The sequence below is a fragment of the Barbus barbus genome (genome assembly GCF_936440315.1).
Source record: "Barbus barbus genome assembly, chromosome: 5".
NCBI lineage: Eukaryota > Metazoa > Chordata > Actinopteri > Cypriniformes > Cyprinidae > Barbus > Barbus barbus.
Genome location: NC_136733.1, coordinates 27,656,281 through 27,682,718, shown reverse-complemented (window position 1 = coordinate 27,682,718; position 26,438 = coordinate 27,656,281). Strand labels below are relative to the sequence as shown.

Genomic DNA, 26,438 nt, shown 5'->3' with positions numbered 1-26,438 from the left:
TAACGCCATAAAGATACCAAGAGCATCATTGTTTAAGCATTGCTAATAAAATCAGTAAATACCTGCATACATGCAGTGTCTTTAGTAATACAACAGTACTTTTAAAACTATATGCCAAAAATTAAGCAAATAAGAAAGCAAAAGCAATTACCACACTAAATGGACTGTTCTAATTGCTGTAGTGTCTCAGGATGTGACTTGGGCTCAAACATAAACAGCCTATCACAGCACTAGCCATCTCAAGTATCAAAACACACAACATGCTGTAAAGGACTATGTGCAATATGGTACAATGAAATTATTACTTTAGTTTCTGCAAGAGGTAACATCCCTTCAAATTTAGTGTTTTTCACAGAAAGTGAAAATGAGGATGGAAATTATATTTTTAACAAATATTGGACCTGCAAAAAACTGTTTTGTTTTTGTTTAAAAAAAAAATTATTAACTGACCTTAGGAAATATTATACAGAACTAAAACTGCATTTCATGATCCCTTTAATTGTGGAGTTGCTCTACTGTGGTGACTTGACTCTCAGCTGGCCTCTAATAAATATTCATGCAAGGAGAAACTTGCCGATCTTGGCACAGTGACGGCACAAATTCTCACCTCACAATCATTGTCGTTGCCACTGGAGTTTCTTCGAGCACTTTGGCACTTATGCTGAAATGGGAGACACAGGGAGGCAGAGAATTACGGATATACATCACGTTAGCAGCTTTTAACATCAGAAATACATTTCTAGAGTCAATAGTCTAGAGCAGTGGTTCTCAACCAAATCCCCACCCAACAGTAAAAGGATAAGAGGAAAAAGTTCCCCTGCCAAAACATTCACTGATTGTCTGACGCACGTGCTGACTCTATCACCACTTTAAATCTGGCTGGAACTAGTCTAGTACCTTTAGCAAGATAACCACACATTCATGAGCAGAAGTGTATAATTTGCTTCAGTTGATTGTCAGTTTTATTTGAAATAATCAGTACTTATAACTTTTGTACTGCCAGAAATTCTGATCACAAAATTAATATTCCTTTCAACCAATTCTTCAGAGTTTTCTGTTCAACCATTTGTGGGGAATGCCACAACAAATATTGCACTGTAAATATTGTTGGGGAATTACAGTTAAAACCTATGGACCAGGTATGATGAACAAAGACCAGGCGATTAATTAAAGAAATTTACTGAAGAAATAGTTTGCAGTTTCATCCGCAGAAGTCAGCTTTAACACTCGCAATGGAGTTTGTAGGCCGACCTGCTTTACAATTCAAAATCCTCAACAATTATACCCTAACAGAGGTTGCTAATTGCGTCAATGCATAAGTCATCAAAATTCTGATTGGTTCTAAAATCCTAGATAAACTTTCCACATATGGACGCAAGCTTGAAGCATATCATTGATGACTATTTTAGTGACAAGTGATCAGAGGTCCGACGCAATACGTCTCTCCAAAGTTGCATATCTGATACGCTGGACATCGGCAGTGGAACGTTTGTCCTGGGACTGTCTGAGCTTCTCCCTGTACAGACAGATACTAACACACATACGCAGAGAAACACTTATCTTACTTCAAGGTTGCCTCAGCCCTAAACCTTATCGGGCATGGTTACACATACACAATGAGAGCAGCTTTTTAGAGAGTAAAAAGGCAGACTAAAGCCATATTCAACTTATTCTCTTAACATGCATAAATGTAACTTGTTACGGAAGCAGACTTCACACACAGCTTATCAAAAATAGGTAAGGTTTATTTATAGATGAGCAGTGGATGGAGATCGCAACGGTGAGTATATACTGCAGAGACTTTTGGATGAAGAGATGAGTGAATCACTAGACTGTGTTGTCTTTGACAGGAGCTCGTGGATAACGGGAGAACCACACACCTCACTCTGGGCAGTACAGCTCCACAGATGAAGAACCAGGATCCAGGACACGGATGTACACAACACTCGGAGAGAACACAAAAGGTAAGTACACAGGCAGGTAGGTAACAGGTAGGTCGCTGAGATGGCATACAGGAGTCCACTTCGTATAAACGAGACCGGACGTCTGAGTGTATTGAGATGTGTGGCTTTATGGTGTGCCTTGATGAGGTGCAGATTACGTGCAGGTGTGCTCATTAGAACTCAGGTGAAGGTGCTCGCTGTGATTGGCTGGTCTGAGAGCCTGGTCGATCTGTGACATTACCCCCCTCTCCACGGCCCGCTCCAGAGGGCCGAAAGCCCAGACGTCGTGGTGGTCTCCCCCTTCCTCTGGGAGCTGGACAATTTGGATGAGTCGAATGGAATTCCTCCAGTAAAGTTGGGTCTAAGATGTCATCTCTGGGGACCCATGATCTCTCCTCTGGATCATAATCCTCCCAGTCCACTAAGTACTCCAAGCGACCACCACGGCTCTGGGAGTCCAGGATTTCCTTCACCTTATATATAGCTCCATCCTCCAGTATTAGCGGGAGAGGGGGTTCCTCACTTGGACCAGGCTCTGTGGAGGGAGAAACAGGAGAGTGATAGGGTTTCAGGAGTGAGACATGAAAGGTAGAATTAATCCAGTAATGTGGGGGTAACTGTAACTGAAAGGTGACCGGGTTGACTTGTCTCAGTATGGTGAAGGGACCAACATATCTGGGACTTAGCTTTTTGAGGGGCATGCGCAACTTGATGTCCCTCGTTGACAGCCAGACCTTCTGTTGCGGTTGATATTGTGGAGCTTCGGACCTGCGAAGGTCTGCTGTCATTTTGCGCCTGCGCACTGCTCGCTGGAGCTGATGGTGAGCATCGTCCCAGACCCTCTCGCTCTATCGGAACCAGTAGTCGACCGCAGGCACTTCCAATGGCTCCCCTGACCAAGAGAATAGCGGTGGCTGGTAGCCGAGTACGCACTGGAAGGGAGTGAATCCAGTCGAAGCTTGATGTAAGGAGTTCTGGGCGTACTCGGCCCAGCCAATGAACTGGTTCCAAGAGTCCTGGTGGCTGTGGCAGAAGGTTTGCAGGAAGCGGCTGATCTCCTGGATCTTCCTCTCCGTCTGCCCGTTGGTCTGGGGATGGTATCCTGCAGACAGACTAACGGTCACATCTAGGAGTTTAAAAAAACCTCTCCATACTCTGGAAATGAATTGTGGACCTCGATCCGACATGATGTCTTCGGGGATACCGAAGTATCTGAAGACATAATTGAATAACAGTTCCGCCGTTTCCAGGGCGGTGGGAAGACCTCTAAGGGGCAGGAGTCGACATGACTTGGAGAATCGGTCCACAATTACCAAGATACAAGTGTTCCCTTCTGATGCAGGCAGGTTGGTAATGAAGTCTACTCCTAGATGTGACCATGGATGGTTGGGAACGGGCAGCGGGAGGAGTTTGCCTGCTGGTAAGTGGCGAGGGCTCTGGGACATGGCGCAATCCGCGCAACCCTGGATGAACCTTCTCACATCCCTGGCCATGCTGGGCCACCAGTATCGATCTTTCAGCAGCAAGAGGGTGCTGTTGGTCCCTGGGTGGCCAGTGCCCAGAGAATCGTAAGGGAGCGGGTGATTGAAGTGCGTTGTAATCTAGGAATATACTGTTTACCAGGTGGGCAGCCCGGCAGAGTGGCTGTGGAGGCATTGGCAGGAGTATCTGGTTCTGGACTACATTGAATGGGGCAGGCTAAGATCTTGTCTGGGATGATTGACTCAGGTTCTTCGTCGATTTCTTCAGTAGCATGGATACAGGACAGGGCGTCTGCCCTTGTATTTCTGGATCCAGGACGATATGTGATCGAAAAGTTAAAACGGGTAAAGAAGAGTGCCCAACGGGCCTGGCGGGGATTGAGTCGTTTGGCATCTCTTAAATACTGCAAGTTCTTATGGTCAGTAAGAACGGAGAAATGATGTTGGGCACCTTCCAGCCAATGTCTCCATTCCTCGAGGGCGAGCTTGATAGCCAGGAGTTCCCGATTGCCGATGTCATAATTTTTCTCCGCCGGGCTGAATTTCTTGGAGAAGAAGGCACATGGATGGAGTTTGGCTGGATTCCCCTGCTGCGGCTCCTACAATGAAGAGTCTCTGGGGGTCTGGATGCACGAGGATAGGAGTGTGGGTGAAGGCTTCCTTCAACTTCTCAAAGGCCTCCGTGGCAGCTGGTGTCCAGGACAGAGACTTGGGCTTATTTCGCAGTAGGTTAGTGAGGGGACTGGTTATGGCACTGTAACCTTGGATAAACCTTCTATAGAAGTTGGCAAAGCCTAAGTATCTTTGGAGTTCCTTGATGATGGAGGGCACCGGCCAGGTCCGGATTGCATCCACCTTCCCCTCGTCCATTCGGATACCACCACTGTCGATGACGTAGCCTAAGAACTGTACTGAGGGTTGATGGAATGAGCATTTCTCGGCTTTGAGGAACAGATGGAACTCCTTCAGTTGCTTTAAGACCTCCGCAACGTGGTGACGATGTTCGGCCAATCTCCGGGAGTAAATGGGGATGTCATCGATGTAAACTAGGACGAACCTGTGTAGAAACTCCCAGAGCACCTCATGCATAAAATCCTGGAACACGGAGGGGGCGTTGACAAGGCCATACGAAGGCTGTCTTCCACTCGCATATCCGGATGAGGTTGTATGTACTGCGGAGGTCTAGCTTCGTGAATATGGTGGCACCATGAAGATGTTCCAGGGCCGCTGGGACGAGAGGAAGGGGGTAGCGAAACTTAACTGTTATTTTATTAAGAGCCCGGTAGTCGATGCAAGGCCGCAAGCCTCCGTCCTTCTTGGCCACGAAGAAAAAACTCGAAGCAGCAGGGGAGGTGGAATGGATGTAACCTTGCTTAAGAGCCTCACTGATATACTCCTCCATGGCCTTCTGTTCTGGAAGAGACGGGGTAAATTCTACCCTTTGGCACAGGCTCACCTGGCAGGAGATCAATCACACAGTCCCATGGCCGATGAGGAGGTAATTTGGAGGCCTTCTTCAGGCTGAATACGTCTCTGAAGGGGGCATAACATGATGGAATATCTACTGATTGCTTCTTGACTGGACTTTCTATGGATGTGGAGTTTACTGGGATCTTCAGAATAGCTCGATTGAGTGGTTGCGGGATTCTGGGAAAGCAGTCTGGAAAACAGTGAATGCCCCACTTCAGGACCTCCCCGGTGCGCCGATAGATGTGGGGTTCATGTTGTATGAACCAGGGGCGCCCGAGGACGATGTCAGTGTGCGCTCCCTCCAGAACCAATAGGGTGATGCTCTCTTCGTGCAATTGACCAAACCTTATGTGAACGGGATCAGCGCTATATCGGACTGTAGTTCGTCCTATGGGCTTTACAGTTATCGAGTGGATCTGGTAGATGGTTTGGTTGGCAACGGTCGAGAGATTGAGTTGGCGGCAGAGGTTCCCGGAGATGAAGATGCCAGCGGAACCGGAATCAAGAAGGGCTTGCACTGGAATGGAGACGTTAGAGGCAGTAAGCATGACTTCAGCTGTGAGTGGCTTCATATTCTGATTGATGGGCTGGTCGATCTGTGACATAACTTTGATTAATAATTATTCAAGAAATATTATAATTAATATTATTATGAAGGCCATTATAGATCTGCCATCCACTCTTGCAGTATTTAATAACAAGTATTTAATAATAATAATAATAATAGTAATAATAATAATAAAAATGGATATGGACTGTATATGGATATGGAGTGTTTCAGAAACATATAGTACTTTGTTCACACACACACACACACACACACACACACACACAAATAAAATAATAAATAATTTGCTTGCTTACAAAAAGACAAAGGACAGAAAAAACTGTGATACATTTACCTGGATTTCATTTGACTCAAAAGTGACAAGAATACACAAACACAGCCCCCACTTAAACAAATAACAAACAAACACTGATACATGATTTACTGAACACACTGTGTAAACAGTTACTGTGCAGAATGGGAAAAGTCCTTTGTGAACACTGCATTTAATAATATTAATTTTGGCAGAAACATCCTCCACCAATGTTTCCTGTAACTGTGGACCAGACAAGCCTTCAGGTCAGGAGTTTTGAACAATTGTTTTTCACCAAACTCTTTCAGCTAGCTAAAATATAAGATGTCTTTCTGCTGTGAATGGCTCTCTTGAGGTTGTGCCAAAGCACCTCAGTCAAACTGAGGTTAGAATGGGCCATTCCAGATTGCATAATTTCGTGTCATGCTGTTGTTATTCCACTTCTGTGCTTTAAGTCATTGTCTTTTCCAATACTACTGCAACCTATCCCAATAAACTTCTGTTTATCTGTCATGACATAAAGCTGTCCAGGCCCTGAGGCAGCCCAAAACCTACTTTATGGCTGGAATGTGGCTTTGATGTTGGTGCGCTGTCTTTTCACTCCACATGTGGTGTTGTGTGTTTTAAGAGCTTTAATTTCATCTGTTTACATAGTGTTTAATGCACCACAGACATGTCAACAGAGATGTTAACATTCTCCAGGGGTTTCTGTGAATCAAGTGGCACTCAAAACTTTTGTAATAGCACATTATAGGGCCCAGAGTAACACTTTGAATCTTGTCTCAGTGACAAGAATCCATGTTTTTGTTGAAGTCACTAGCCTAAGGATTCACAGACTGAAGTATATTAAGGAATCAGTCTGGGGCTGCGGTATCTGAGGCTGTAGACAAAATATCAGGGAGTATAACACAAGTTGCTCTGTGACATACACAAACTATCTCAAGTGGCATAAAGTAGTTTCACATTTGTGTGTGTGTGTGTGTGTGTGTGTGTCTTTGACAAAACTAGTGAGAGAGAGGGATACGTAAGTATACACGAGCAAACAAAATATGTGAGCGTGAGAAAAACCAAGAACATGTGCGTGCTTGGGTGTGTACCTTTAGATAGTCTTTTCTCAGGTACTTGTTTCTTCTCCGATCCTCATTCTGGTTGAGCACAGGAGGAACCTCCGGCCATCTTGGCTCTGAGTCACTGCTTTCTGATTTCAAACTTCCATCAAACGAGCAAGATGAAGAAGGCTGAGGGACAAATCACAACATGATGATGAATAACAAGGCTCAAAATGATTTCATGGGGCCCTAAATTAAAATCTAGCTATTCTGTGGAGTTGTAAAAAAAACAAGTTAGGCATACATCCATTCTCATGGTCTCATGTGGAAAGCATTTCCCTCCACATTAATGGTAAATGAACATTGTGATAAATATTGATATCGTATGATATGAAAAAAATATTGTGATAATACTTTTGGCTATACTGCCCAGCCCTAAGATGAGTTTTTGTTGAAACAGGGAGAAAATACACACACACACATGTTGGTTTTGTGGTTTATGGGGACTCTCCATAGGCGTAATGGTTTTTATACTGAACAAACTGTGTGTGCTATTGCCCTACACCAACCCTACACCTAAACTTAGCCCTCACAGGAGACTTTGTGCATTTTTAGATTTTCAAAAAACACCGTTTAGTATGTTTTTAAAGCCTTTTGAATTATGGGGATATAGGCAGTGTTCTCAACCACCTTCATATTGTAATACCTCTGTCATACCCATGTCATTATACAAATTTGTGTCCTCATAAACCACATAAACATGCGCACACACACACACACACACACACACATACACACAAATGAAAAATGTACTGAAAACTACAAACCAATTAGCAATGATTTGTTTTCCAGCCCAAGTGTGCTTATGAATTAATGGAGTTACATTTTAGTTGTATAATTTTTACCTTGCAATGAATAAAAATGTTGTGGGAAAAAAAAACGTAATGAAAAATATACACTACCATTCAAATGTGAGGTTGATAATATATTTAAAAAAAAAAAATCTTTTAAAAAAAGGCTGCATTTATTTGATAAAATACAGTAAAAACAGCTGATTAAATATATTCCTGTAAATTTTGGAGTAAAAATGGTGTAATGCACCCATTACTCGAGTCTTGAGGGTCAAATGATCCTTCAGACATCATTCTAATATGATGATTTGGTGCTGAAGGAATATTACTATTATATACTATAACCGTTATATATTATTATTATTAAAGTTGAAAACAGCTGTACTGTTTAATATTTTTGAAGCTATCATGATTCTATCTTTATTGTCACTTTTAATCAATTTAATGCATCTTTGCAAAATAAAAATATTAATTTCTTTCCAAAAAATCCTATTGACCCAAACTTTTGAAGAGTGGTATTTCAAGTATTGGTTGAGCTGGTGAAAATTGTTTTGTAAAAATACTACTACAACATTGGACTTTAGAAGCTTTACTGTAAGAATAGAAATGAATGAGGAGGAGAACTGTGATGAACTGAAGAGTGACCTCAGAGAAAGCTGCATCTTCATCAGTGAGATCAGTCTGCTTAAAAAAAATATACACACACAAAAAACAAAAACACAGAATGAGGGAGAATCGAATGGAATTCAAAAACACAATAATAAAGCAGAGCCAGATGAAATCTGTAAAACATCTCCACCCACCCACATGGTTCTAAATATCTTCTTTTGTGTTCCGCTGAAGAAAATCAATTTATACAGGTTTGGAACAACTTGAGGGTGAGTAAATGATGATTGAAATGATCATTTTTGATTTTGGGTGAACTAAAGTAGCGTTTGTATCACACAAGGGAAAGTTTCTTTCCTGTTGTGAAGTATATCCATAGTTGCTGGAGGGAAGAGGTTATTTTCCCTCACGTTAGTGAACACGTCATCGGAGACATGTCATTGCAAGGGTGAGGGCACACGAGTTTTAAAAAAAAATTATGATTTATGATGCAAGTTCAACTTCTGGGTGCAGACTTCATGATGCGTAAACTAGAATTAGACAGTAGTCAACACACTGATAAACGGATGAAAGAATAGTTTAAAATAGAAAAGAATAGAAAAGTTTTACACTGACAGTAAAAGTCTGCCATCAGTGCTGTTGCAATAATTGAACTGTTATTAATTCACAGTATATTTCCAATATAAAGTCAGCCTGCATTTCTTATCAGGTGTGGCAAAATGAGGGGATACATACATTATTGCATACGATGCAGGCATGTTTATGACTTTGTGTGTAACTGTGAATGACACATAATGGTACCTGTCCACTTAAGGCAGAGGCTGAGCTGCTTCCTTCATCTAGTGATGCACTGTAAAAAAAAGCAGAAACATGCACACATGAACCTTAAAAACATACAAATGGGGGCCTACGGGTGCCTGCACTAAGACAATAACCTGTGCTTATGTGTACAGGTATGGGCATGTGTGTACATGCTCAAGTGTATAAGGCCCGATATGTTGTCAGTTTGTTAATCTCACTGTGCAGAATGAAAGTGATGCGAGGCTCTATGAATGCATTCAAGTGCTCACGCATGAAGACCTATAGTTGACAGATCGTAATTCCAGCGGGCTAATGGTCTACATTGACCTTAAAAGGTTTTCTGTGGCATAAATTTTTTTGCCAGTAAGAGGCATGTCTGGAGCTGTAACACTAAAAGTGAGATTGCTTTCAACAGACAATGGTAGGCATGTCACTGATAAAAAGTGCCTTGCAGTATCTGTCATTTTCAACACTTCAAAGTTTGATCAAATCATATGACTTCACCAAACTATGTACACAAAGATCATTATCAAATACTGCATTCCCAAAATCAAACTCACAGACTTTTACAGACTTCAGTGTAACATGAATCCTTCAGAAATCTGTATATTCTGATTTGGTATATTCTGATACAACTGCTGGAAGTATTGAGTGGTACAGTGAGATGGTAATGAATAACCCCTTGCAGACCAAGGGCAAAAGACATATTTACTTTAAATAAACATCTCATCTCTTCCTCTGTCTGATCTCGTTTAATTTCTTGGCATTTCAGTTAGCAATTATGTGAATTTTCTGTATTTGAGAAAATAAAGAAATTGCTGACTAAAGTTATTCTGGTTTGCACTGGTGAGACGTGATTTTCTTGATTAGCTTACTGAGTCCACGGTCAAATTCTAGACCGGAGGTGAAGTGAGTTTACAATGAGAATGTGCTAGAAAATTATTAGTTGCACCAGAACTGGTGAATTAGTTTTGTAGAAACAGTTTGGCACATTATGAGCAATAATGCCCTGGTGCACTAGTTCAGTCATAGTGTGTATCTCTAAAGGCTGTGACACTCCGAGCTGCCAGTCAGCCATCTGCCAGTGCCGGGCAATCGTTGAGCATCTGTCAGCTCAGTTTTTGCAGTGTATTCCACACCATCAGCAAGAGTCTGAACCTGTCTGTGGCTTCTTGGCCGATTGAGCATGTTGAATCAGCATCGGTTTGGTGTGTCATGGCCTTAATGCAGACCTCAAGATTAAGAGTGTAGTTCTGAATAAAACCAAAAATCTGAGACTTTAACAAAGTTATTCCAAGAATCACATCTGAAAATATATTGTAGTTACAAATGACAGAAGACATACACAATAATGCCACAAGTTTGGGGGAAAAAAAGGTATTTCCAGGTATATACAGTATATACCCGTCTCTACTTGTCCATCTGTCAAAGTATAAACATTCTCCACTCTGTCATCTCCTCCCAGTCTTTTTATTTGATCAAAAAAGGGTGTTTCCACAATCAACAAAGATATCTCAGAGATTAAATCCCTGAGCATTCTCCACCCTACAAATGCTCACTGTTTAAGTAACCTAATGCATGTCAATGTTCAATGTTAACAAATTCCATGTTATTGTAAAGTGTTTCAGTATGCAGCATGTTGACATCAGTTTAACTAACAGTATGTTTTTTACAGCATTTATCTTATTTATTTGCATTCAACCTAATGTTCATTTCTACCTCATTTCTTAATTTTTTAAACATTAAAGTTTAGTTGATGCATTATAAACTAACATTAAGTAGCAGTGAAAAAAATAGCATTCATGAATATCAATAAATGTTGTTCACCGATAGTTTATGTTACCCAGGGGTTTCTGGGCCCTGTTGCTCTTGTGTGCACACTACACGACAGATCGATGTCAGGGGGTCACACACAACACAACTTTTCAATAAGAAGAATTGCCAACAACCCTGCCTTGTCCATAAACTACATTACAACCAAACTCTCTCAAGAATTGATATGGGGAATAAAGTAAGAAAGACCAAGTGAGAGACATGAGAGACTGGATTTGTTCCTGTCAAAAATGGTAGTCCATAAAAAGCTTGCAATCCAAGGTGTCTGTACACTGATTTCCAGTGAAAAAAAAGAAGAATATGAAGGAGATGACTATGACTCCTCCACCTGAACTTTCCCTTGCCGTGTACATCTCATTTCCAGTCAAAACACATTTCACACGGTAAGACTGTGGATTGTTACGGCATTTAACATACATTAAGCAATTGTCTGTTAGGGAATACATAACGTAATGTTGTTGGTCATTATTAATTAAAGTAGACTACTATAAGAAATAAGAATGTGCATGGAGGTGTTTGTGTGTGCATCATAATACCTTCTAACAGTCTGAGATGGGGTTCTTTGTTTGGTGCTACTCCCTGAGTGGCTGAGGAACCTGAAAGATCGGAAAATCCATTATGTCTTTGAATGAAGTCTCTGTTTGACATGCATAAGTGGTGCATGGAAAAACATCTTAAATCGGTGCATGGAAAAAACAAAAAAACTAAACCTGAAACCATATTCACAGGTGACAAAAACAGATTTTAGGGAATGCACCTCGGTGTGAAATGTCAGATTGAATTTTTAAATATGAAACATTATAGACACATATATGCACAATGAGTCAGTGCTAAACGTGGGATTTGAAAAACAAATTGAATTTGTGTGCGGCGATTTGCTAGGTTAGAGACACTTCTGAGCATTCTGAAGTCATGATGTGTACCCAATGACCTGTAAAGCAACTTGGTTTAGGATTCAAAACAATCTTTCAAAACAGTTTTTTTTACAAAACAAATTCAAACGAAAGGTGTCCATTTGCACATCTACAATTTTGGCCAAAAGGACATGCATAAATATTTCAAATTACTTTCTCGCATGCAGCACACTGTTATCAGCATTTCATTTTGAAAACTGATATTGCAACACGCTTGAACACTTGACTTCTTGACATCATTAAGTCTGGACATGCACATACTTGCTAATACACAACACGCACATAAACGCACATGACCAGATGTTCTGGATGTGTGCTATACACCCTCTTCTAATGAAACATCCATCATTTGAGACAAACACACACATACAATCACACACATCTCTCCTACCTGTGAGCTCTCCCCGCGGCTCTTCTACGGTGTATTAGACTCTCTGCCCTACAAATTAGGGATCGCCTCCTGAGAGTCAAATGATGAAAAGTGATGAAGAAGGAGATGAAAGGAGAAAGAGGAGGAGGAATATGGTGATTCATTTGTTAGTAAGCAGAGAGGGTCTGATCCCATTACTTCCAAACAACTGACAGCCGTTCTCTCATTCAGTGGCAGCAGACTGCATGGATGAACGATGTATCGAAAAGGAACTGACAAAACTTGCATTAATTCGTGAATCTCTCATAAATGTAAATTCAAATGAAAGACAGCAGAGTCAGCTGAGGTATCAGGATAAGGCCCAAGTGAAAGAAAGACTCAGAAAAAGAGAGTGCAGGGGAGAGGAGCAGCGTATATAAAATATATATTTATATTATATAGGGCAGTCAATTTACTGTGCTAATACAACTGAAAAAATTCTGATAAAACTTAAAGCATACAAACTTACAATACTAGCTACCGGGCCTTGAAGGAAAATGGGGCTTAAAATTTAAATGCGGTCATCATTTACTCAACCTCATGTCATTTCAAACCCATAAGACTATGGTTAATGTTCCTACTGAGGTTGCTTGAACTAACTGAGCTTTGATGCTCATACAAACTGTACAATTTCCCATGAATTAATAACCTGTTCCCGTTCCTTCTCTTGCGGGTCATCCATTGCAACATTTCACCTGATTCTTATGTTTCTTATGAATCTGCTTGACAAATATTCAGGCTACTTTCCCAACTGAAGTGGTTTTAAAGCTACTGTTACTATATGTAATTTTTTTGGGCCTTCAGACATCCTAAAATGCTTATCTGTAGATTAGGGAAATCTATCTTAATTTTGGGACCTCTGTTTTAAAATATTTATGAAAACATGCATACAAGCCTGACTCACAGGTTTCATTAAAAATATCTTAATTTGTGTTTGGAAAAACATGAGAGTGAGTAAATGATTTGAGAATTTTCACTTTTGGGTACCCCAAATTTCACTTCAAGCCCCAAATGTTATTTGTAAAGCCCTGGATGTTTTTTGTTACCTTCTCTCTCTATTTTTTATGTCAGGTAATGTTTTTTTATAAGTAAAACCATTCAGAGCTACAATTGGAATGCACAAAATCTTCTGTAAACTAGTGTATTATATAAAGCATATAGCATTCCATGTAATCAATGTGGATTGACTCAAATAGCCAATCCAGAACAGCCCCATTATATATATAAAACCACTTTTTCTTACACGTAGTCAATTCAAAGACATGAATGATTTTTTTAATCGATTGACAGCCCTAATATTAAAAAGAAGGCAGGGAGTTTGATGGAGATACTGTGTGCATGTTTGATGGGCTCTGAATGTTGCATGACCATGTGTGATTTATCATGAAAGATCACCTGTTCTGTTGCTCTTGTTGTAGCAGCTGTACTGCGATTTTCCTCAGATCCAACACTTCCTTTAAGTCATCCTCATCTTCTTCAGCTAACTGCTCTTTCTCGGAGCTGAAGTTGACAAGAGAGGGAGACAAAAATGAAGGAGACAAAGGGATGTTGTTGCTGAATTCTGAAACACGACTTAAGGTCATTGCACACGGAGTCCAAAATTTTTGCACGTTAAAAATAAATACGACCTCATGTTGTCAATCACGTTTACACACTGCCTCAGAAACTTTCGTCCGTCATAAAAAAAATTGTGGACCAATATTAGATTTACTTATTTCTTGCAGTCTTGTAGTGGCTGCCTTTAGTTTTAGCATGATACAGGACCTTAATGAAGCCTCTGAGCAGATATCGCACATGCATTTTAAAAGAGCTGTAAACACTGGTATAAGACAAACACTTGAGAAAGTTTTCTGAGTCATTGGATGGTGCAATAGTCTATTCACCATCAACCTACAATCTATTCAATAGCTGCTCCAATTCATTCCAAAGGTCTTTGACTGGGTTCACATCTGTGCTTTGTGCAGGCCAATAAACCATTTTGTACTGTATAATGATTCTGGAACAGGAGAGGACCCTCCAAAAACTGCTGCAAAAAAGCTGAATACACACAAAGTCCTTGTATGACAAGATTTGTTTTCACTGCAATTACTTGAATAGCCAAACATGGCAATTAGAATGAGGGAGTTCTCTCTTCTCCATGTGTTATTTTAGCATGGCCTTGGCAGCAGAGCATGTTTGGCCATCTGTACACCACTATAACTTTACAGCCATTGAGGCACATCAAAAGCCATCTCATTTCAACTGTGCAAGTCTCAATGTGTTTTAGCTGGAAGTTAGACTAAAGGGTAGAATACATTACATAAATTTTGCCCAGATTTTCTTCAGAATACATAGAGTATGAGGTCAGATAATGTGTGATCCACAATCATTTATTGCATGATGCCAGTTCTTCTCTGTCACCATTTAAGTTTGCAAGTGTGTGATCTGTTCAGATTTTTTAATTCCATAGTGTATTCCAGCCTAAACAAAGGTTTTATAAAATAAACAAAAACTGCCATGATTTTAAACATGATTTAAAGAATGTCTTTTTCCTATAGCAATATAGGAAATGTGTATCAAGAGCACTCTTAACAGTGTACAATCAAAACAGTGATTCAAATGCCACAAACCAAAACTTTGAACTCCAAAACAGAGCCCCATCCACCTCTATGGCAACTGCTTTGAACATAATTTCAAATGGTATTTGCTCTCTGACAATAAATGTTGAAAGGAAATTAAAGCATTTTAGAGCAATTTGGCAATGGTGGTACTACTCCGAGATGTAAGATGTAAATGCTTTCAGAATTTCAGAATTTTATAAAAAGTCTTACAAATTTTGTATACTAATAAGAAAAAAAGGATTTTTGGGGAAGAAAAGTAAATTTATTGACTGGGAATCTGTCCCAAAAAAACATTGTTTGACTCCACCCCTTTCTTTTTACCATACAAGGAATTCTTCTCTTCAGGAACCGAAAGTACTCAAGCGGATACACTATTGGAACACAGAAAAATTGGAATGTATGGCTACTAACTCGGAATTTAACTAATGATTCAAGCAATTGTTTGTTTCTTTTGTTTGGATACTACAGAACCTGGGAATTCTCTGGAAGAAATTACAACTCGGCAACCTTAAAAGGCACAAGATATAAAACTCCTACGAACCTTCAATCTGCGAACAAACTTGCTTTTTTTTGTGCTTTTTTTTTACATTTAGCATGACTCACTACAAAAAATGGCTCCACCCATTATATTAGGAATCTGGGATCTTCCCATAATATTGGATGTAAATTAGATCTTCCGGCTCATCCTACAATCTGGAATAGCAACAGTGTTTTACATGCAATGGTGTTTACATACATCTACATTTGAATATAACTCAAGAGTGGAGGAAGCCTTGTAGCACTGGAAAAAAATAGTTGTTTCTGTTTGGTGCTTAATTCAATGCAAGGAAACTTTCTGTTAATATGATCCTACTCATGTTAACACTTATGGAGCACCAAGGTAAAGTAAATCAAACATATAAAGCATTACTTACGGCAATGAAAGGACATTAGTGTATCATTTGTGGTAAAATATCAAAACAATTATTCATAGATAAAACGCTGTTGGCACTGGCACAGCCCTGTACTTCAAGGCTTCTTCAGTGAACTGGTGCCAAAACAAGTTTTTAGAGAGGGAAGTGTGCACTGTGCATCATGACATATAGATGTAGCCGCAAAGTCACTTTGTTTACTGTATTTATATTTTAGTAAAAGCATGCCATTCTTTTGCAAACTTTTCCCCCTAGTTTTTTTATTTCGACACTTATACAAAACAATGTGTATATGATTACTGCTTACCTATGATCAAATTAATAAATAAATAAGAAATGCATTTAATGTGACACATATAAATATAAATAAATACATAAATAAATAAAGGTGCTTTCACACTTGGTCTGAACCAGAGTTTGACTGCTCTCACTGCCCCCCGCTGGTTTGTGTTCATAATGTGTTTCGTTGGTTCTGGATCACGGTACATATATGTCATCAAAATGGCAGGTGTTTACCCCATTGATAGGTAATGACTGTACAGAAGATGACAGAATGAATGGATGTTTGCGTGCTTCGTTTTTGTACTTCAGATTTAGAAAATTTTTGATTCTTTTCCAAAGCACCAACACAGAACGGCACATGCATTTCTGCACGCAGAAAAGACATATAAATTCTCTATGCTGCAACACATCAGTCACACTGATCAGAGAAGTGAGTGAGTAAATGCATAAAAACACACTTTGACCAATTCATACGTCATCAATAGTGGTTCACTTCTGTGATTTCTTACAATTGCCTTAACATCAGAATCGAACCGTACAGGAGTTTGCATGAACCACACCCCAGACCACCCTTTTGGGTACAGTTTGCAGGTGCGCACCCGAGTTCAGAAAAAAACATATCAGTGTTCACATTAAAAAAAACTCACATTCGAAATGAACCGAGCTGTGATGTCAAACGAACCCGGGTATGCACCAAAAGTGCTAGTGTGAAAGCCCCCTAAATTAATAAGCAAGCAAGCAAGCAAACCTTCACTCCCTGACTCTATGTGTAACATTGCAAGCCTGTATCTAACTGAGATCTGGATGGATGGTTTTTGGGTGAGGCGTGCCAAAAGGCTTTGGTTTCGTTTTTCTGTGGTTTTGAAATCAATTCATTAGAACACAAGGGAATTTTATGGTACATAATATTGCATCACTTCTTTGGAATACCAAGATAAAAACAGCCCAGGCTCGTATCACAGGTGTCACAGTGTCACTGCTACACCATATGTAAAAACCAAAACAAATAAAAACACATGAATTAAAAAAGCTGTCAATGTGCAAATATGAAGATAGTATTCATACCGCACTGACACTTGATATGATTAGAAATAAAAATGTATAAACATTTTAAAAAATTACCATTGTCCATTTTATTCTGATTGGCACTAAATAAACATGCATGCCCATTTCAGGTTCATAAATAAAAATGTAGTTTTTATTAGACACTAAAATGTAAAGCTCCATCTACACTATTAAGTCCGCTCTTATACGATACCACAATTCCTCTGCATTTCTTGGTTTTGCCCCAAAAACAGCATTTTTGATGTCACCCCACAAGTTTTCTATTGGATTAAGGTCTGGAGATTGGGCTGGCCAGTCCATAACGTTAATCTTGTTGGTCTGGAACCAAGATGCTGCTCGCTTACTGGTGTGTTTGGGGTCGTTGTCTTGTTGAAACACCCATTTCAAGGGCATTTCCTCTTCAGCATAAGGCAACATAATCTCTTTAAGTATACTCAAACTGATCCATGATCCCTGGAATGCGATAAATAGGCCCAACACGTAGTATGAGAAACATCCCCATATCATCATGCTTGCGCCAACATGCTTCACTGCCTTTACAGTGAACTGTGACTTGAATTCAGTGTTTGGGGGTCATATAACAAACTTTCTGTGGCCCCTAGACCCAAAAAGAACAATCTTGCTTCACGAGTCCACAAAATGTTGCACCATTTCTCTTTAGGCCAGTCAGTGTGTTCTTTGGCAAATTGCAACCTCTTCATTTTTTCATCAATGTGACTTTGCGGGGGCTTCTTGCCGATAGCTTGGTTTCACAAAGGCGTCTTCTAATTGTTACAGTATTCACAGGTAACTTTAGACTTTCTTTGATCACTTTGGCGTTTCTTCGATCCATTCGAACAATGTCTGGAACGACCCATTTTACTCAGATTTTCAGAGAGAAATGTACAGTACAACATTTGCAGGGTTTAAAGTTCTCCGGCACCGTGCCGGATCTCCGGCGTGCAGCGATTGGCTGCAGAAAAAAATAATCCAACATTTTAAAAAAACAACAACAAAACTTGTTGATCTCACTTTCAAGTCAAATAGTTCGCCTGCCAATAGTATGAGAGGAGCACAGCTTTCGCTCTCAGCCAAACTAACATTACTAGCCAATCAGAACTTTTTTGCTCTTATAAATACAACGAGACGCGCATAGAGTCACAGCCCTGATGAATGGAGTTAAGCGCGACAAAAAGCTGCGAGGCGCGGTGGTCAAAGATGTCCATCTAGTGCATATTTACATAGAAAAGCTAATTAAAAAGCAGCGGAGCTTTGTAAACAGCTCAGAGTAATCATGTCATCTCCATAAGAACGATATGATTGCCAGAACAAATTTACCGGGATTTTTGAAAAGGTTCACACGTGATCTTTTAATGGTAATTTACCGGTGAAGACTATGTGTGAAAGGGGCTAAACTCTTCCTCTGCATATTCCGTGAATATGAATTGCTTAACGTTCATCTGGGAAAACATCGTGCATTATCTTACTAGATTTGTAACGTAAATCATTTATAAACCATTGCCAACACGGGAGAATAACCTATAATCAACCTAATTCTAAATATGCCATTTATTGTACATCGCGATTTCAAAATAAAAGTTTCTGAGTTTGCATGTTGCCAACAGGCCATTGGCGCCCTCTGCAGGTATTTGTTATAATACATAATGTACTTCAATTGGTTAGGTTCATATATAGAGGCATATACATTATGTATTTTAAAAGTGTTGTTCAATAAAACCATGTAATTACTTGGTTTTGAGATTTTATTTGAGGCAATAATTACTGCCTCATCGTTGGTTTATATATAAATAGTCATACTAAAGCCTCGTTTTTCACTTAGGTCTATTTGTGTTACTAAAAAATATCAGATTACTCAATTGTCAAAATAATCAGTAGATTACTTGATTACAATAATCATTAGTTACAGCCCTAGATTAGTTAAAATATTTCAAAATACAACTGCATTGTTTTACTTTTGTAATTAAAAGACAAATATTTTGTCATTGAAAATTTCTTAATAATAGTATCAAAATATTGTCTTGTTCTAGTGAACCAAGTATCGGTATTTTGTCTCATCTCATGAGATAAGTGTATTGTCACACCCCTAGTGTCGATAAGTGGTGATATAGCTCATAATTTTCCAAGTGTATGATATAGCTTACGCTCTTCAGGTCAACCATATTCATGAAAAAAAAAAAAAATCAGTTTGGAAAATCAGGAACCCCCCAAAATCCCCCCACCCCTGAAAAAAAATTCAGGCTCAGGATTTTTACTGTAGGTATACATACACACACATACATACAGGTCCTTCTCAAAAAATTAGCATAATGTGATAAAGTTCATTATTTTCTGTAATGTACTGATAAACATTAGACTTTCATATATTTTAGATTCATTACAACACAACTGAAGTAGTTCAAGCCTTTTATTGTTTTAATATTGATGATTTTGGCAAACAGCTCATGAAAACCCAAAATTCCTATCTCAAAAAAATTGCATATTTCATCCGACCAATAAAAGAATGGCCATTATGTTCATTTATGCACTCAATACTTGGTCGGGAATCCTTTTGCAGAAATGACTGCTTCAATGCGGCGTGGCATGGAGGCAATCAGCCTGTGGCACTGCTGAGGTGTTATGGAGGCCCAGGATACTTCGATAGCGGCCTTAAGCTCATCCAGAGTGTTGGGTCTTGCGTCTCTCAACTTTCTCTTCACAATATCCCACAGATTCTCTATGGGGTTCAGGTCAGGAGAGTTGGCAGGCCAATTGAGCACAGTAATACCATGGTCAGTAAACCATTTACCAGTGGTTTTGGCACTGTGAGCAGGTGCCAGGTCATGCTGAAAAATTAAATCTTCATCTCCATAAAGCTTTTCAGCAGATGGAAGCATGAAGTGCTCCAAAATCTCCTGATAGCTAGCTGCATTGACCCTGCCCTTGATAAAACACAGTGGACCAACACCAGCAGCTGACATGGCACCCCAGACCATCACTGACTGTGGGTACTTGACACTGGACTTCAGGCATTTTGGCATTTCCCTCTCCCCAGTCTTCCTCCAGACTCTGGCACCTTGATTTCCGAATGACATGCAAAATTTGCTTTCATCCGAAAAAAGTACTTTGGACCACTGAGCAACAGTCCAGTGCTGCTTCTCTGTAGCCCAGGTCAGGCGCTTCTGCCGCTGTTTCTGGTTCAAAAGTGGCTTGACCTGGGGAATGCGGCACCTGTAGCCCATTTCCTGCACACGCCTGTACACGGTGGCTCTGGATGTTTCTACTCCAGACTCAGTCCACTGCTTCCGCAGGTCCCCCAAGGTCTGGAATCGGTCCTTCTCCACAATCTTCCTCAGGGTCCGGTCACCTCTTCTCGTTGTGCTGCGTTTTCTGCCACACTTTTTCCTTCCCACAGACTTCCCACTGAGGTGCCTTGATACAGCACTCTGGGAACAGCCTATTCGTTCAGAAATTTCTTTCTGTGTCTTACCCTCTTGCTTGAGGGTGTCAATGATGGCCTTCTGGACAGCAGTCAGGTCGGCAGTCTTACCCATGATTGCGGTTTTGAGTAATGAACCAGGCTGGGAGTTTTTAAAAGCCTCAGGAATCTTTTGCAGGTGTTTAGAGTTAATTAGTTGATTCAGATGATTAGGTTAATAGCTCGTTTAGAGAACCTTTTCATGATATGCTAATTTTTTGAGATAGGAATTTTGGGTTTTCATGAGCTGTATGCCAAAATCATCAATATTAAAACAATAAAAGGCTTGAACTACTTCAGTTGTGTTGTAATGAATCTAAAATATATGAAAGTCTAATGTTTATCAGTACATTACAGAAAATAATGAACTTTATCACAATATGCTAATTTTTTGAGAAGGACCTGTACAGTCATGGCCAAAAATATCGGCACCCTTGGTAAATATGATCAAAGGAGGCTGTGAAAAAAATCTGCAATGTTAATCCTTTGTTAAGAGGACGTGTGTCTATATCGTCCTCCTTGGAGAGTCTTTAGCCACTCAAACTCTCCTCCTCACTGTTCATTAGGAGTCCTAATGCACAGTGAGGAGGAGAGTTTGAGTGGCTAAAGACTCTCCAAGGACCAAAGCTGGAGAATTGCAGAAAATAGTTGAGTCTCGGGGTCAGAAAACCTTAAAAATAATTGTCAAACAGCACCTACATCACCACATGTTGTTTGGGAGGGTTTCAAGAAAAATTCTTCTCACTCATCCAAAAACAAACTCCAGCATATTCAGTTATCAGACACGACTGTAACTTCAAATGGGACTGGCTTCTATGGTCAGATGAAACTAAAAAATGAGCTTTTTAGCAGCAAACACTCAAGATGGGTTTGGTGAACACAGGGATAAAAAGTACCCCATGTGTACAATGAAATATACTGCTGTATTTTTGATGTTGTGGGCCTATATTTCTTCTGGAGGTCCTGGACGTCTTGTTTAGACACATGGCATCATGGATTCTATCAAATACCAACAGATAAAAAAATCAATAAGTGACTGACTCTGTTGGAAATCTTATAATGGGCCATGTTTGGATCTTCCAACTGTATAATAATCCAAACACAAACCTCAAAAACAACACAAAAATAGGTCACTGGGCACAAAACCAAGTTTCTGCTATGGCCATTCCAGTCCTCTGACCTGAACCCTGTAAAAAATGAGTGAGGTGAACTGAAGAGAAGAAGCACTGTCATGGAGCTGTGAATCTGAAGGATCTGGAGTGATTCTGGATGAAGGAATGGTCTCTGATCTCTTGTCAGGTGTTCTCTAACCTCATCAGGTATTACATGAGAAAATTTAGAGCTGTTAAACTGGCAAATGGAGGTTTCAAAAAGTATTGAATAAAACGGTGCCGCTAATTATGGCCAATGTGTATTAGAGAAAAACACTTATTTCATAATGATATTTCCTATCATTTTAAAATCTTATTCTCCAATGAAAGGTTAGATTTTTGTGAATTTTTTTAAAATAAAAGATCAAAAGGATTAACAATGCAGATTAATTTTCACAGCTTTCTTTGATCATATTTACCAAGGGTGCCAATATTTTTGGCCATGACTGTGCGTGTGTGTGTGTGTGTGTGTGTATATATATATATATATATATATATATATATATGTATGTATATATGTATGCACATATACATATATATATGTATATATATATGTATGTATATGTGTGTGTGTGTGTGTGTGTGTGTGTGTGTTTGATTGCAAAGCATCAAAACTACTATTTTAATGAAAAATGTACTTTTACTGATGTTAGTACCGAATAATGACATTTTGACAACACAAAAACCCTTATTACAATGTCTTGTCATAGCGCATTGCATAATTAGAGACACGGTAGTGGTTTGTTGGCTATGAAAGACATGGTGATGCAAGACAGAAAAAAAAATGTGGCACACCTATTCTAAGTAATCTTAAAAAAAATAAAAATTCTAACAATAAAAAAGGAAAAAATTAGTCACTTGCTTTGACAAAACATGCATGTTTGTCTCTTTTCCTCTCCCTCCCTTTCTGGGATAAACCGCAAGACTGAGGGTTTTACAGGTCAAAAATGTAAGCAAAATACAGCAAACAAAATGCTAAACCACAATGAAATTTAGACTTTTGTGTTTGTCTAAGCAGCCATTCACAAAGAACACATTTCTGCATTCAATTGCACTGCTTTTCCACTGTTTTATAGATGCTAAAGGGACATATTTTGTGTCTTTTGACATGTCATTTTATAAACGCAGTGCTCAAACTTGAAGTGTAGCTTTTAAAAAATGCATCTCTAGAAGACGTCCCACTTTGTAGTTTTCCACTGTCCTGCATCTCACATTTTGTAAACACAAAATTGCATTCTGTGTGAATGCCCCCCAAATGTCTAAGAGCACTACACTACAGCTGCTTGTTACAGACTTTGTTTGGAACACAGTGCTAATATAAAATCCATGAGCATTTTGAAAGTTTAAATAGTTTTCATGTCTTCTTAATCCATTCATTGTGGTTATTTGTCTTTTTGCTCCTTAAGAGGCTTCATCCATTGTATGTCCATGTGTCACCCCAAACATTTTCCCTTTTTGTCAGCAGCTTGGATCTTTGGATTATTAGCGTGCAACCACAGTATGGCTATAAGATGTTAGAATATTAATTATGCTTACACACTACCTTTCAAATGCTTGGGGTGTTAGAAAGAAATAACCGTTTTATTATGCAATGATGAAAAGTGGCAGTAAAACTTTTACATGGTTACAAAAGATTTCTGTTTATAATGTTGCTTTTATGAACTTTGTTCATTAAAGAATCCTGAAAAAAAGTATTATGGTTTTCACAAAAATATTAAGCAGGACAAGTATTTGACATGGATAATAGTAAGAAATATTACTTGAGCACCAAATCAAAATATTGCAAAAAATTCTGAAGGATCATGTGACGCTGAAGACTAGAATAATGGCTTCCGGAAATCACAGGAATAAATAACATTTTAAAATATCCTAAAATAACTGTTTTCTATTTTAATAATATTTCACAACATTACTGCTTTGCTGTATTTTTATAGAATAAATGCAGCCTTGGTGAGTATAAGGGACTTTTTCCCAACCCCAAACTTTTGAGTGGTTGTGTACTTCTGCATAAAGGCAATTATTTAATACTAAAAGAGGCCTCTCAATTACAGTTCATTTAATTTTCATTATAATCCAAAATAACAAAGGGTATTTTTAAAGGTATATTTTTCAGACCCTCCTTTGTAAATAATTTAGTAAAACATCAATTATATGACAGCAAAACAAACAATGTATTGACATGTAAATTTACTTTTTGTCATTTCTATGCAATGCTACACTCACCTGCCACAATAAAGCAATGCCTACAGTTACTTTTTTTAAATCTGCAATTAAAAATTACAATGGAATTCTTTAATTTGAATAATTAATTTGTGCATCATGCAATTAATACAAGTAATTTCTATTTGATTTACAGCATGTTGCACCAATTACAAATCTCCCCTGCCTACATTTGTTGGTGGTAATGGCAGCTGGAGACTCTGAGGGTTGTAATTCTAGGCAACTTTACATCAGGAGCAGAACTGAATGGGTAATTGACCATGAAAACACGCACTTAAGTTCTAAGAAGAGAAATTCTGGGTGAGGGATTTGTTTTTATAGGCGGGAAGTGTTAATGATAACGGAAGCAGGAATTTGACTTTGAACAACAAATACGGGAATGTTAGCTGCATAACATCTCCCACAAACACCAGACAGACTTACCCTGACTCCTCTTTCCAATTCTCTTTGTCTTTGCTTTGGTGTGTTTTCAGAACCCGCTCCAGCTCCTTAAGACAAGAGAGGGGAAGCTCTTTCACAGTCTGTGGTTTAGTGAGTGCTTTTACGTATACATGTACAGTCTTTGTTTGACAGGTAAGGATTAATGAAGCATTTACAAATGGGTCTGTGTGAAGGTTTATACATTCGGTACCTTTATACATGACACATAGGGTGCATTTTGCTGTAGATCTCCTTCAGACAGAGTGGCCTCTTCATCTGGATTTGGGTCAATAAAGTCATATGGGTCCTGATCTGCACATAATTGAGATGAGAAAACTAAGGTGACACTTTCTTTTTGTTGAATTATGTTATATTTATCAACTAAACACACTGGTGATATGACATGCTACACTTCACACAAACACAAAGAAGCCTTATTTGTTATTTTTTGTGAGATTACTAGGGCATGTGATTTGCATATAAGTATGTTTTGATTGTGATAAAGTTGTGCTGTCAATTTTAAGTCACAATTATGCAACAATTACAGAAATACATGACGTGCCAAACCTCTCTGAAAAAAATACCCAGCTTTGCGGGTCTGGGCAATTTCCTGATTTCTTTGAACTGTTAAATTAATAACTGACAATTACTGTCTTTCATAGCACTATTTATGACAAAGAGAACAGGAAATTGTGTGCAGGTATATTAGGTGTCTGATAACTGTGGATAGAAGTTCATGGATTAGTAAGGCTTTGTAGAGACAGATGACAAAAATCTGTTCTGTATCTAATTTAGTTGCTTGTTTGTCACCTGAAAGATACACATAAAATCGACAAACAAAAACCTAACCTGTGGTAAATATGTGGTTTGTAATATGCAGATTAAAATGAGATTTTTGAAAATGAGTTTAAAGTAATTTAGGATTTGGTGTGTAGGTTTCATCTGAATTCACTCGATCTTAAAATTCTATCTGATACACACATTACTGTGCATACATTAAGATTTGATAATGTTTTTGAAAGAAGCTACCACTTATTTTGGTTAACATGAACAGTGAGTGAAGGGGCCAGTGGATGCAGACACAATCTATGCATTAATGTCTAAATACATTTCTATCATGACAACTCTCCAAAAAGTTTTATCACGACAATGGATATGCTAATGTATTTGTACTAGGACTAAGCAAGCAGAGGTAAGATTTTTACATCCTCGGTTAAACAGGAAGTAGTGCTTAGTCAATATTTATATGACTAATAAAACATAGCTATAATATCACTAATGCTGAAAGCACACCTTTGTTTGAGTCCAGCTTTGTGAGAAGTATGTGTGTGTCAGCCCGTGCCGTCTCAGACACTTGAGAGTGGAGACTCATGGTGTCATCATCAGATGGCTGAGGAACAAGAGAGACAGAGCAGGAGAGGGAGAAAAGTCAGACGAAAAAAGAAAGAAAAATCACATTTTTCAGTGAGAGACACCCTCTGGCAAACTGTCAAAGGGATTTATTTAGTAACTGCTATTTGTGTTACTCCCACATAATAGAACTCATCAATTATCCTGCCAGATCATTTTTCTTAACATCCAGGTCAGGCCAAGCTGCACAAATGGGCCCTACCCACCTAAATATGAGCTCCCCACCCCAATTTCTTGTTTGGTTGCCTAGTAGAATTGTCAAAAAAAAAAATTCCCCATTGTATCAAGTGAAAAACAGCCTGTTTGAGTATGTATGACTAATGTCCGTATATGTGCGTTTACCTCTGTAGTCGACAGTCTTTTGTCACCGTTGTCACTGCCAATACCTGAGTCAGGGCCATGGTTTTTACTGGGATAGAAATCTTCCATACTAAACAAACAAACATGCATGTAAACAAAGACACAATAGACAAACTGAAATGAAGCAATATCACATTTGGAAGATTCAAAACTTTTATACAACAGACAACAGGCAATTATGTAAATAAGAAAAAATCAAGGAGTGTCCTGAAGACCCTATTCTGAGTGAAACGACTTTCTTTTTGCACACTGAGATTATGCAATTTTTTATTAATCCAAAAAAGACACACATACCAAATTATTACAGAAAAGAACACATTTTGAACAGAACATGTCCCTTTAAAGTAA

At 38.9% G+C, this 26,438-nt stretch overlaps 1 protein-coding gene across 1 annotated transcript in view; it reads right to left on the bottom strand.

Moving 5' to 3' along the window:
- LOC306870342 (leucine-rich repeat and calponin homology domain-containing protein 2-like) overlaps nt 1-26,438 on the bottom strand; it is a 61,120-nt gene that overhangs the window by 15,314 nt on the left and 19,368 nt on the right. Inside the window, exons 7-17 of the mRNA XM_079417563.1 lie at nt 26,073-26,160; nt 25,614-25,710; nt 24,532-24,632; nt 24,324-24,388; nt 13,613-13,717; nt 12,200-12,268; nt 11,431-11,490; nt 9,062-9,110; nt 8,300-8,335; nt 6,852-6,992; nt 608-661 (exon numbers count right to left, since the gene is read on the bottom strand). Of these exons, the coding sequence (XP_079273689.1) occupies nt 608-661; nt 6,852-6,992; nt 8,300-8,335; nt 9,062-9,110; nt 11,431-11,490; nt 12,200-12,268; nt 13,613-13,717; nt 24,324-24,388; nt 24,532-24,632; nt 25,614-25,710; nt 26,073-26,160 (865 nt within the window). The remainder of the gene's footprint in view (nt 1-607; nt 662-6,851; nt 6,993-8,299; nt 8,336-9,061; nt 9,111-11,430; nt 11,491-12,199; nt 12,269-13,612; nt 13,718-24,323; nt 24,389-24,531; nt 24,633-25,613; nt 25,711-26,072; nt 26,161-26,438) is intronic.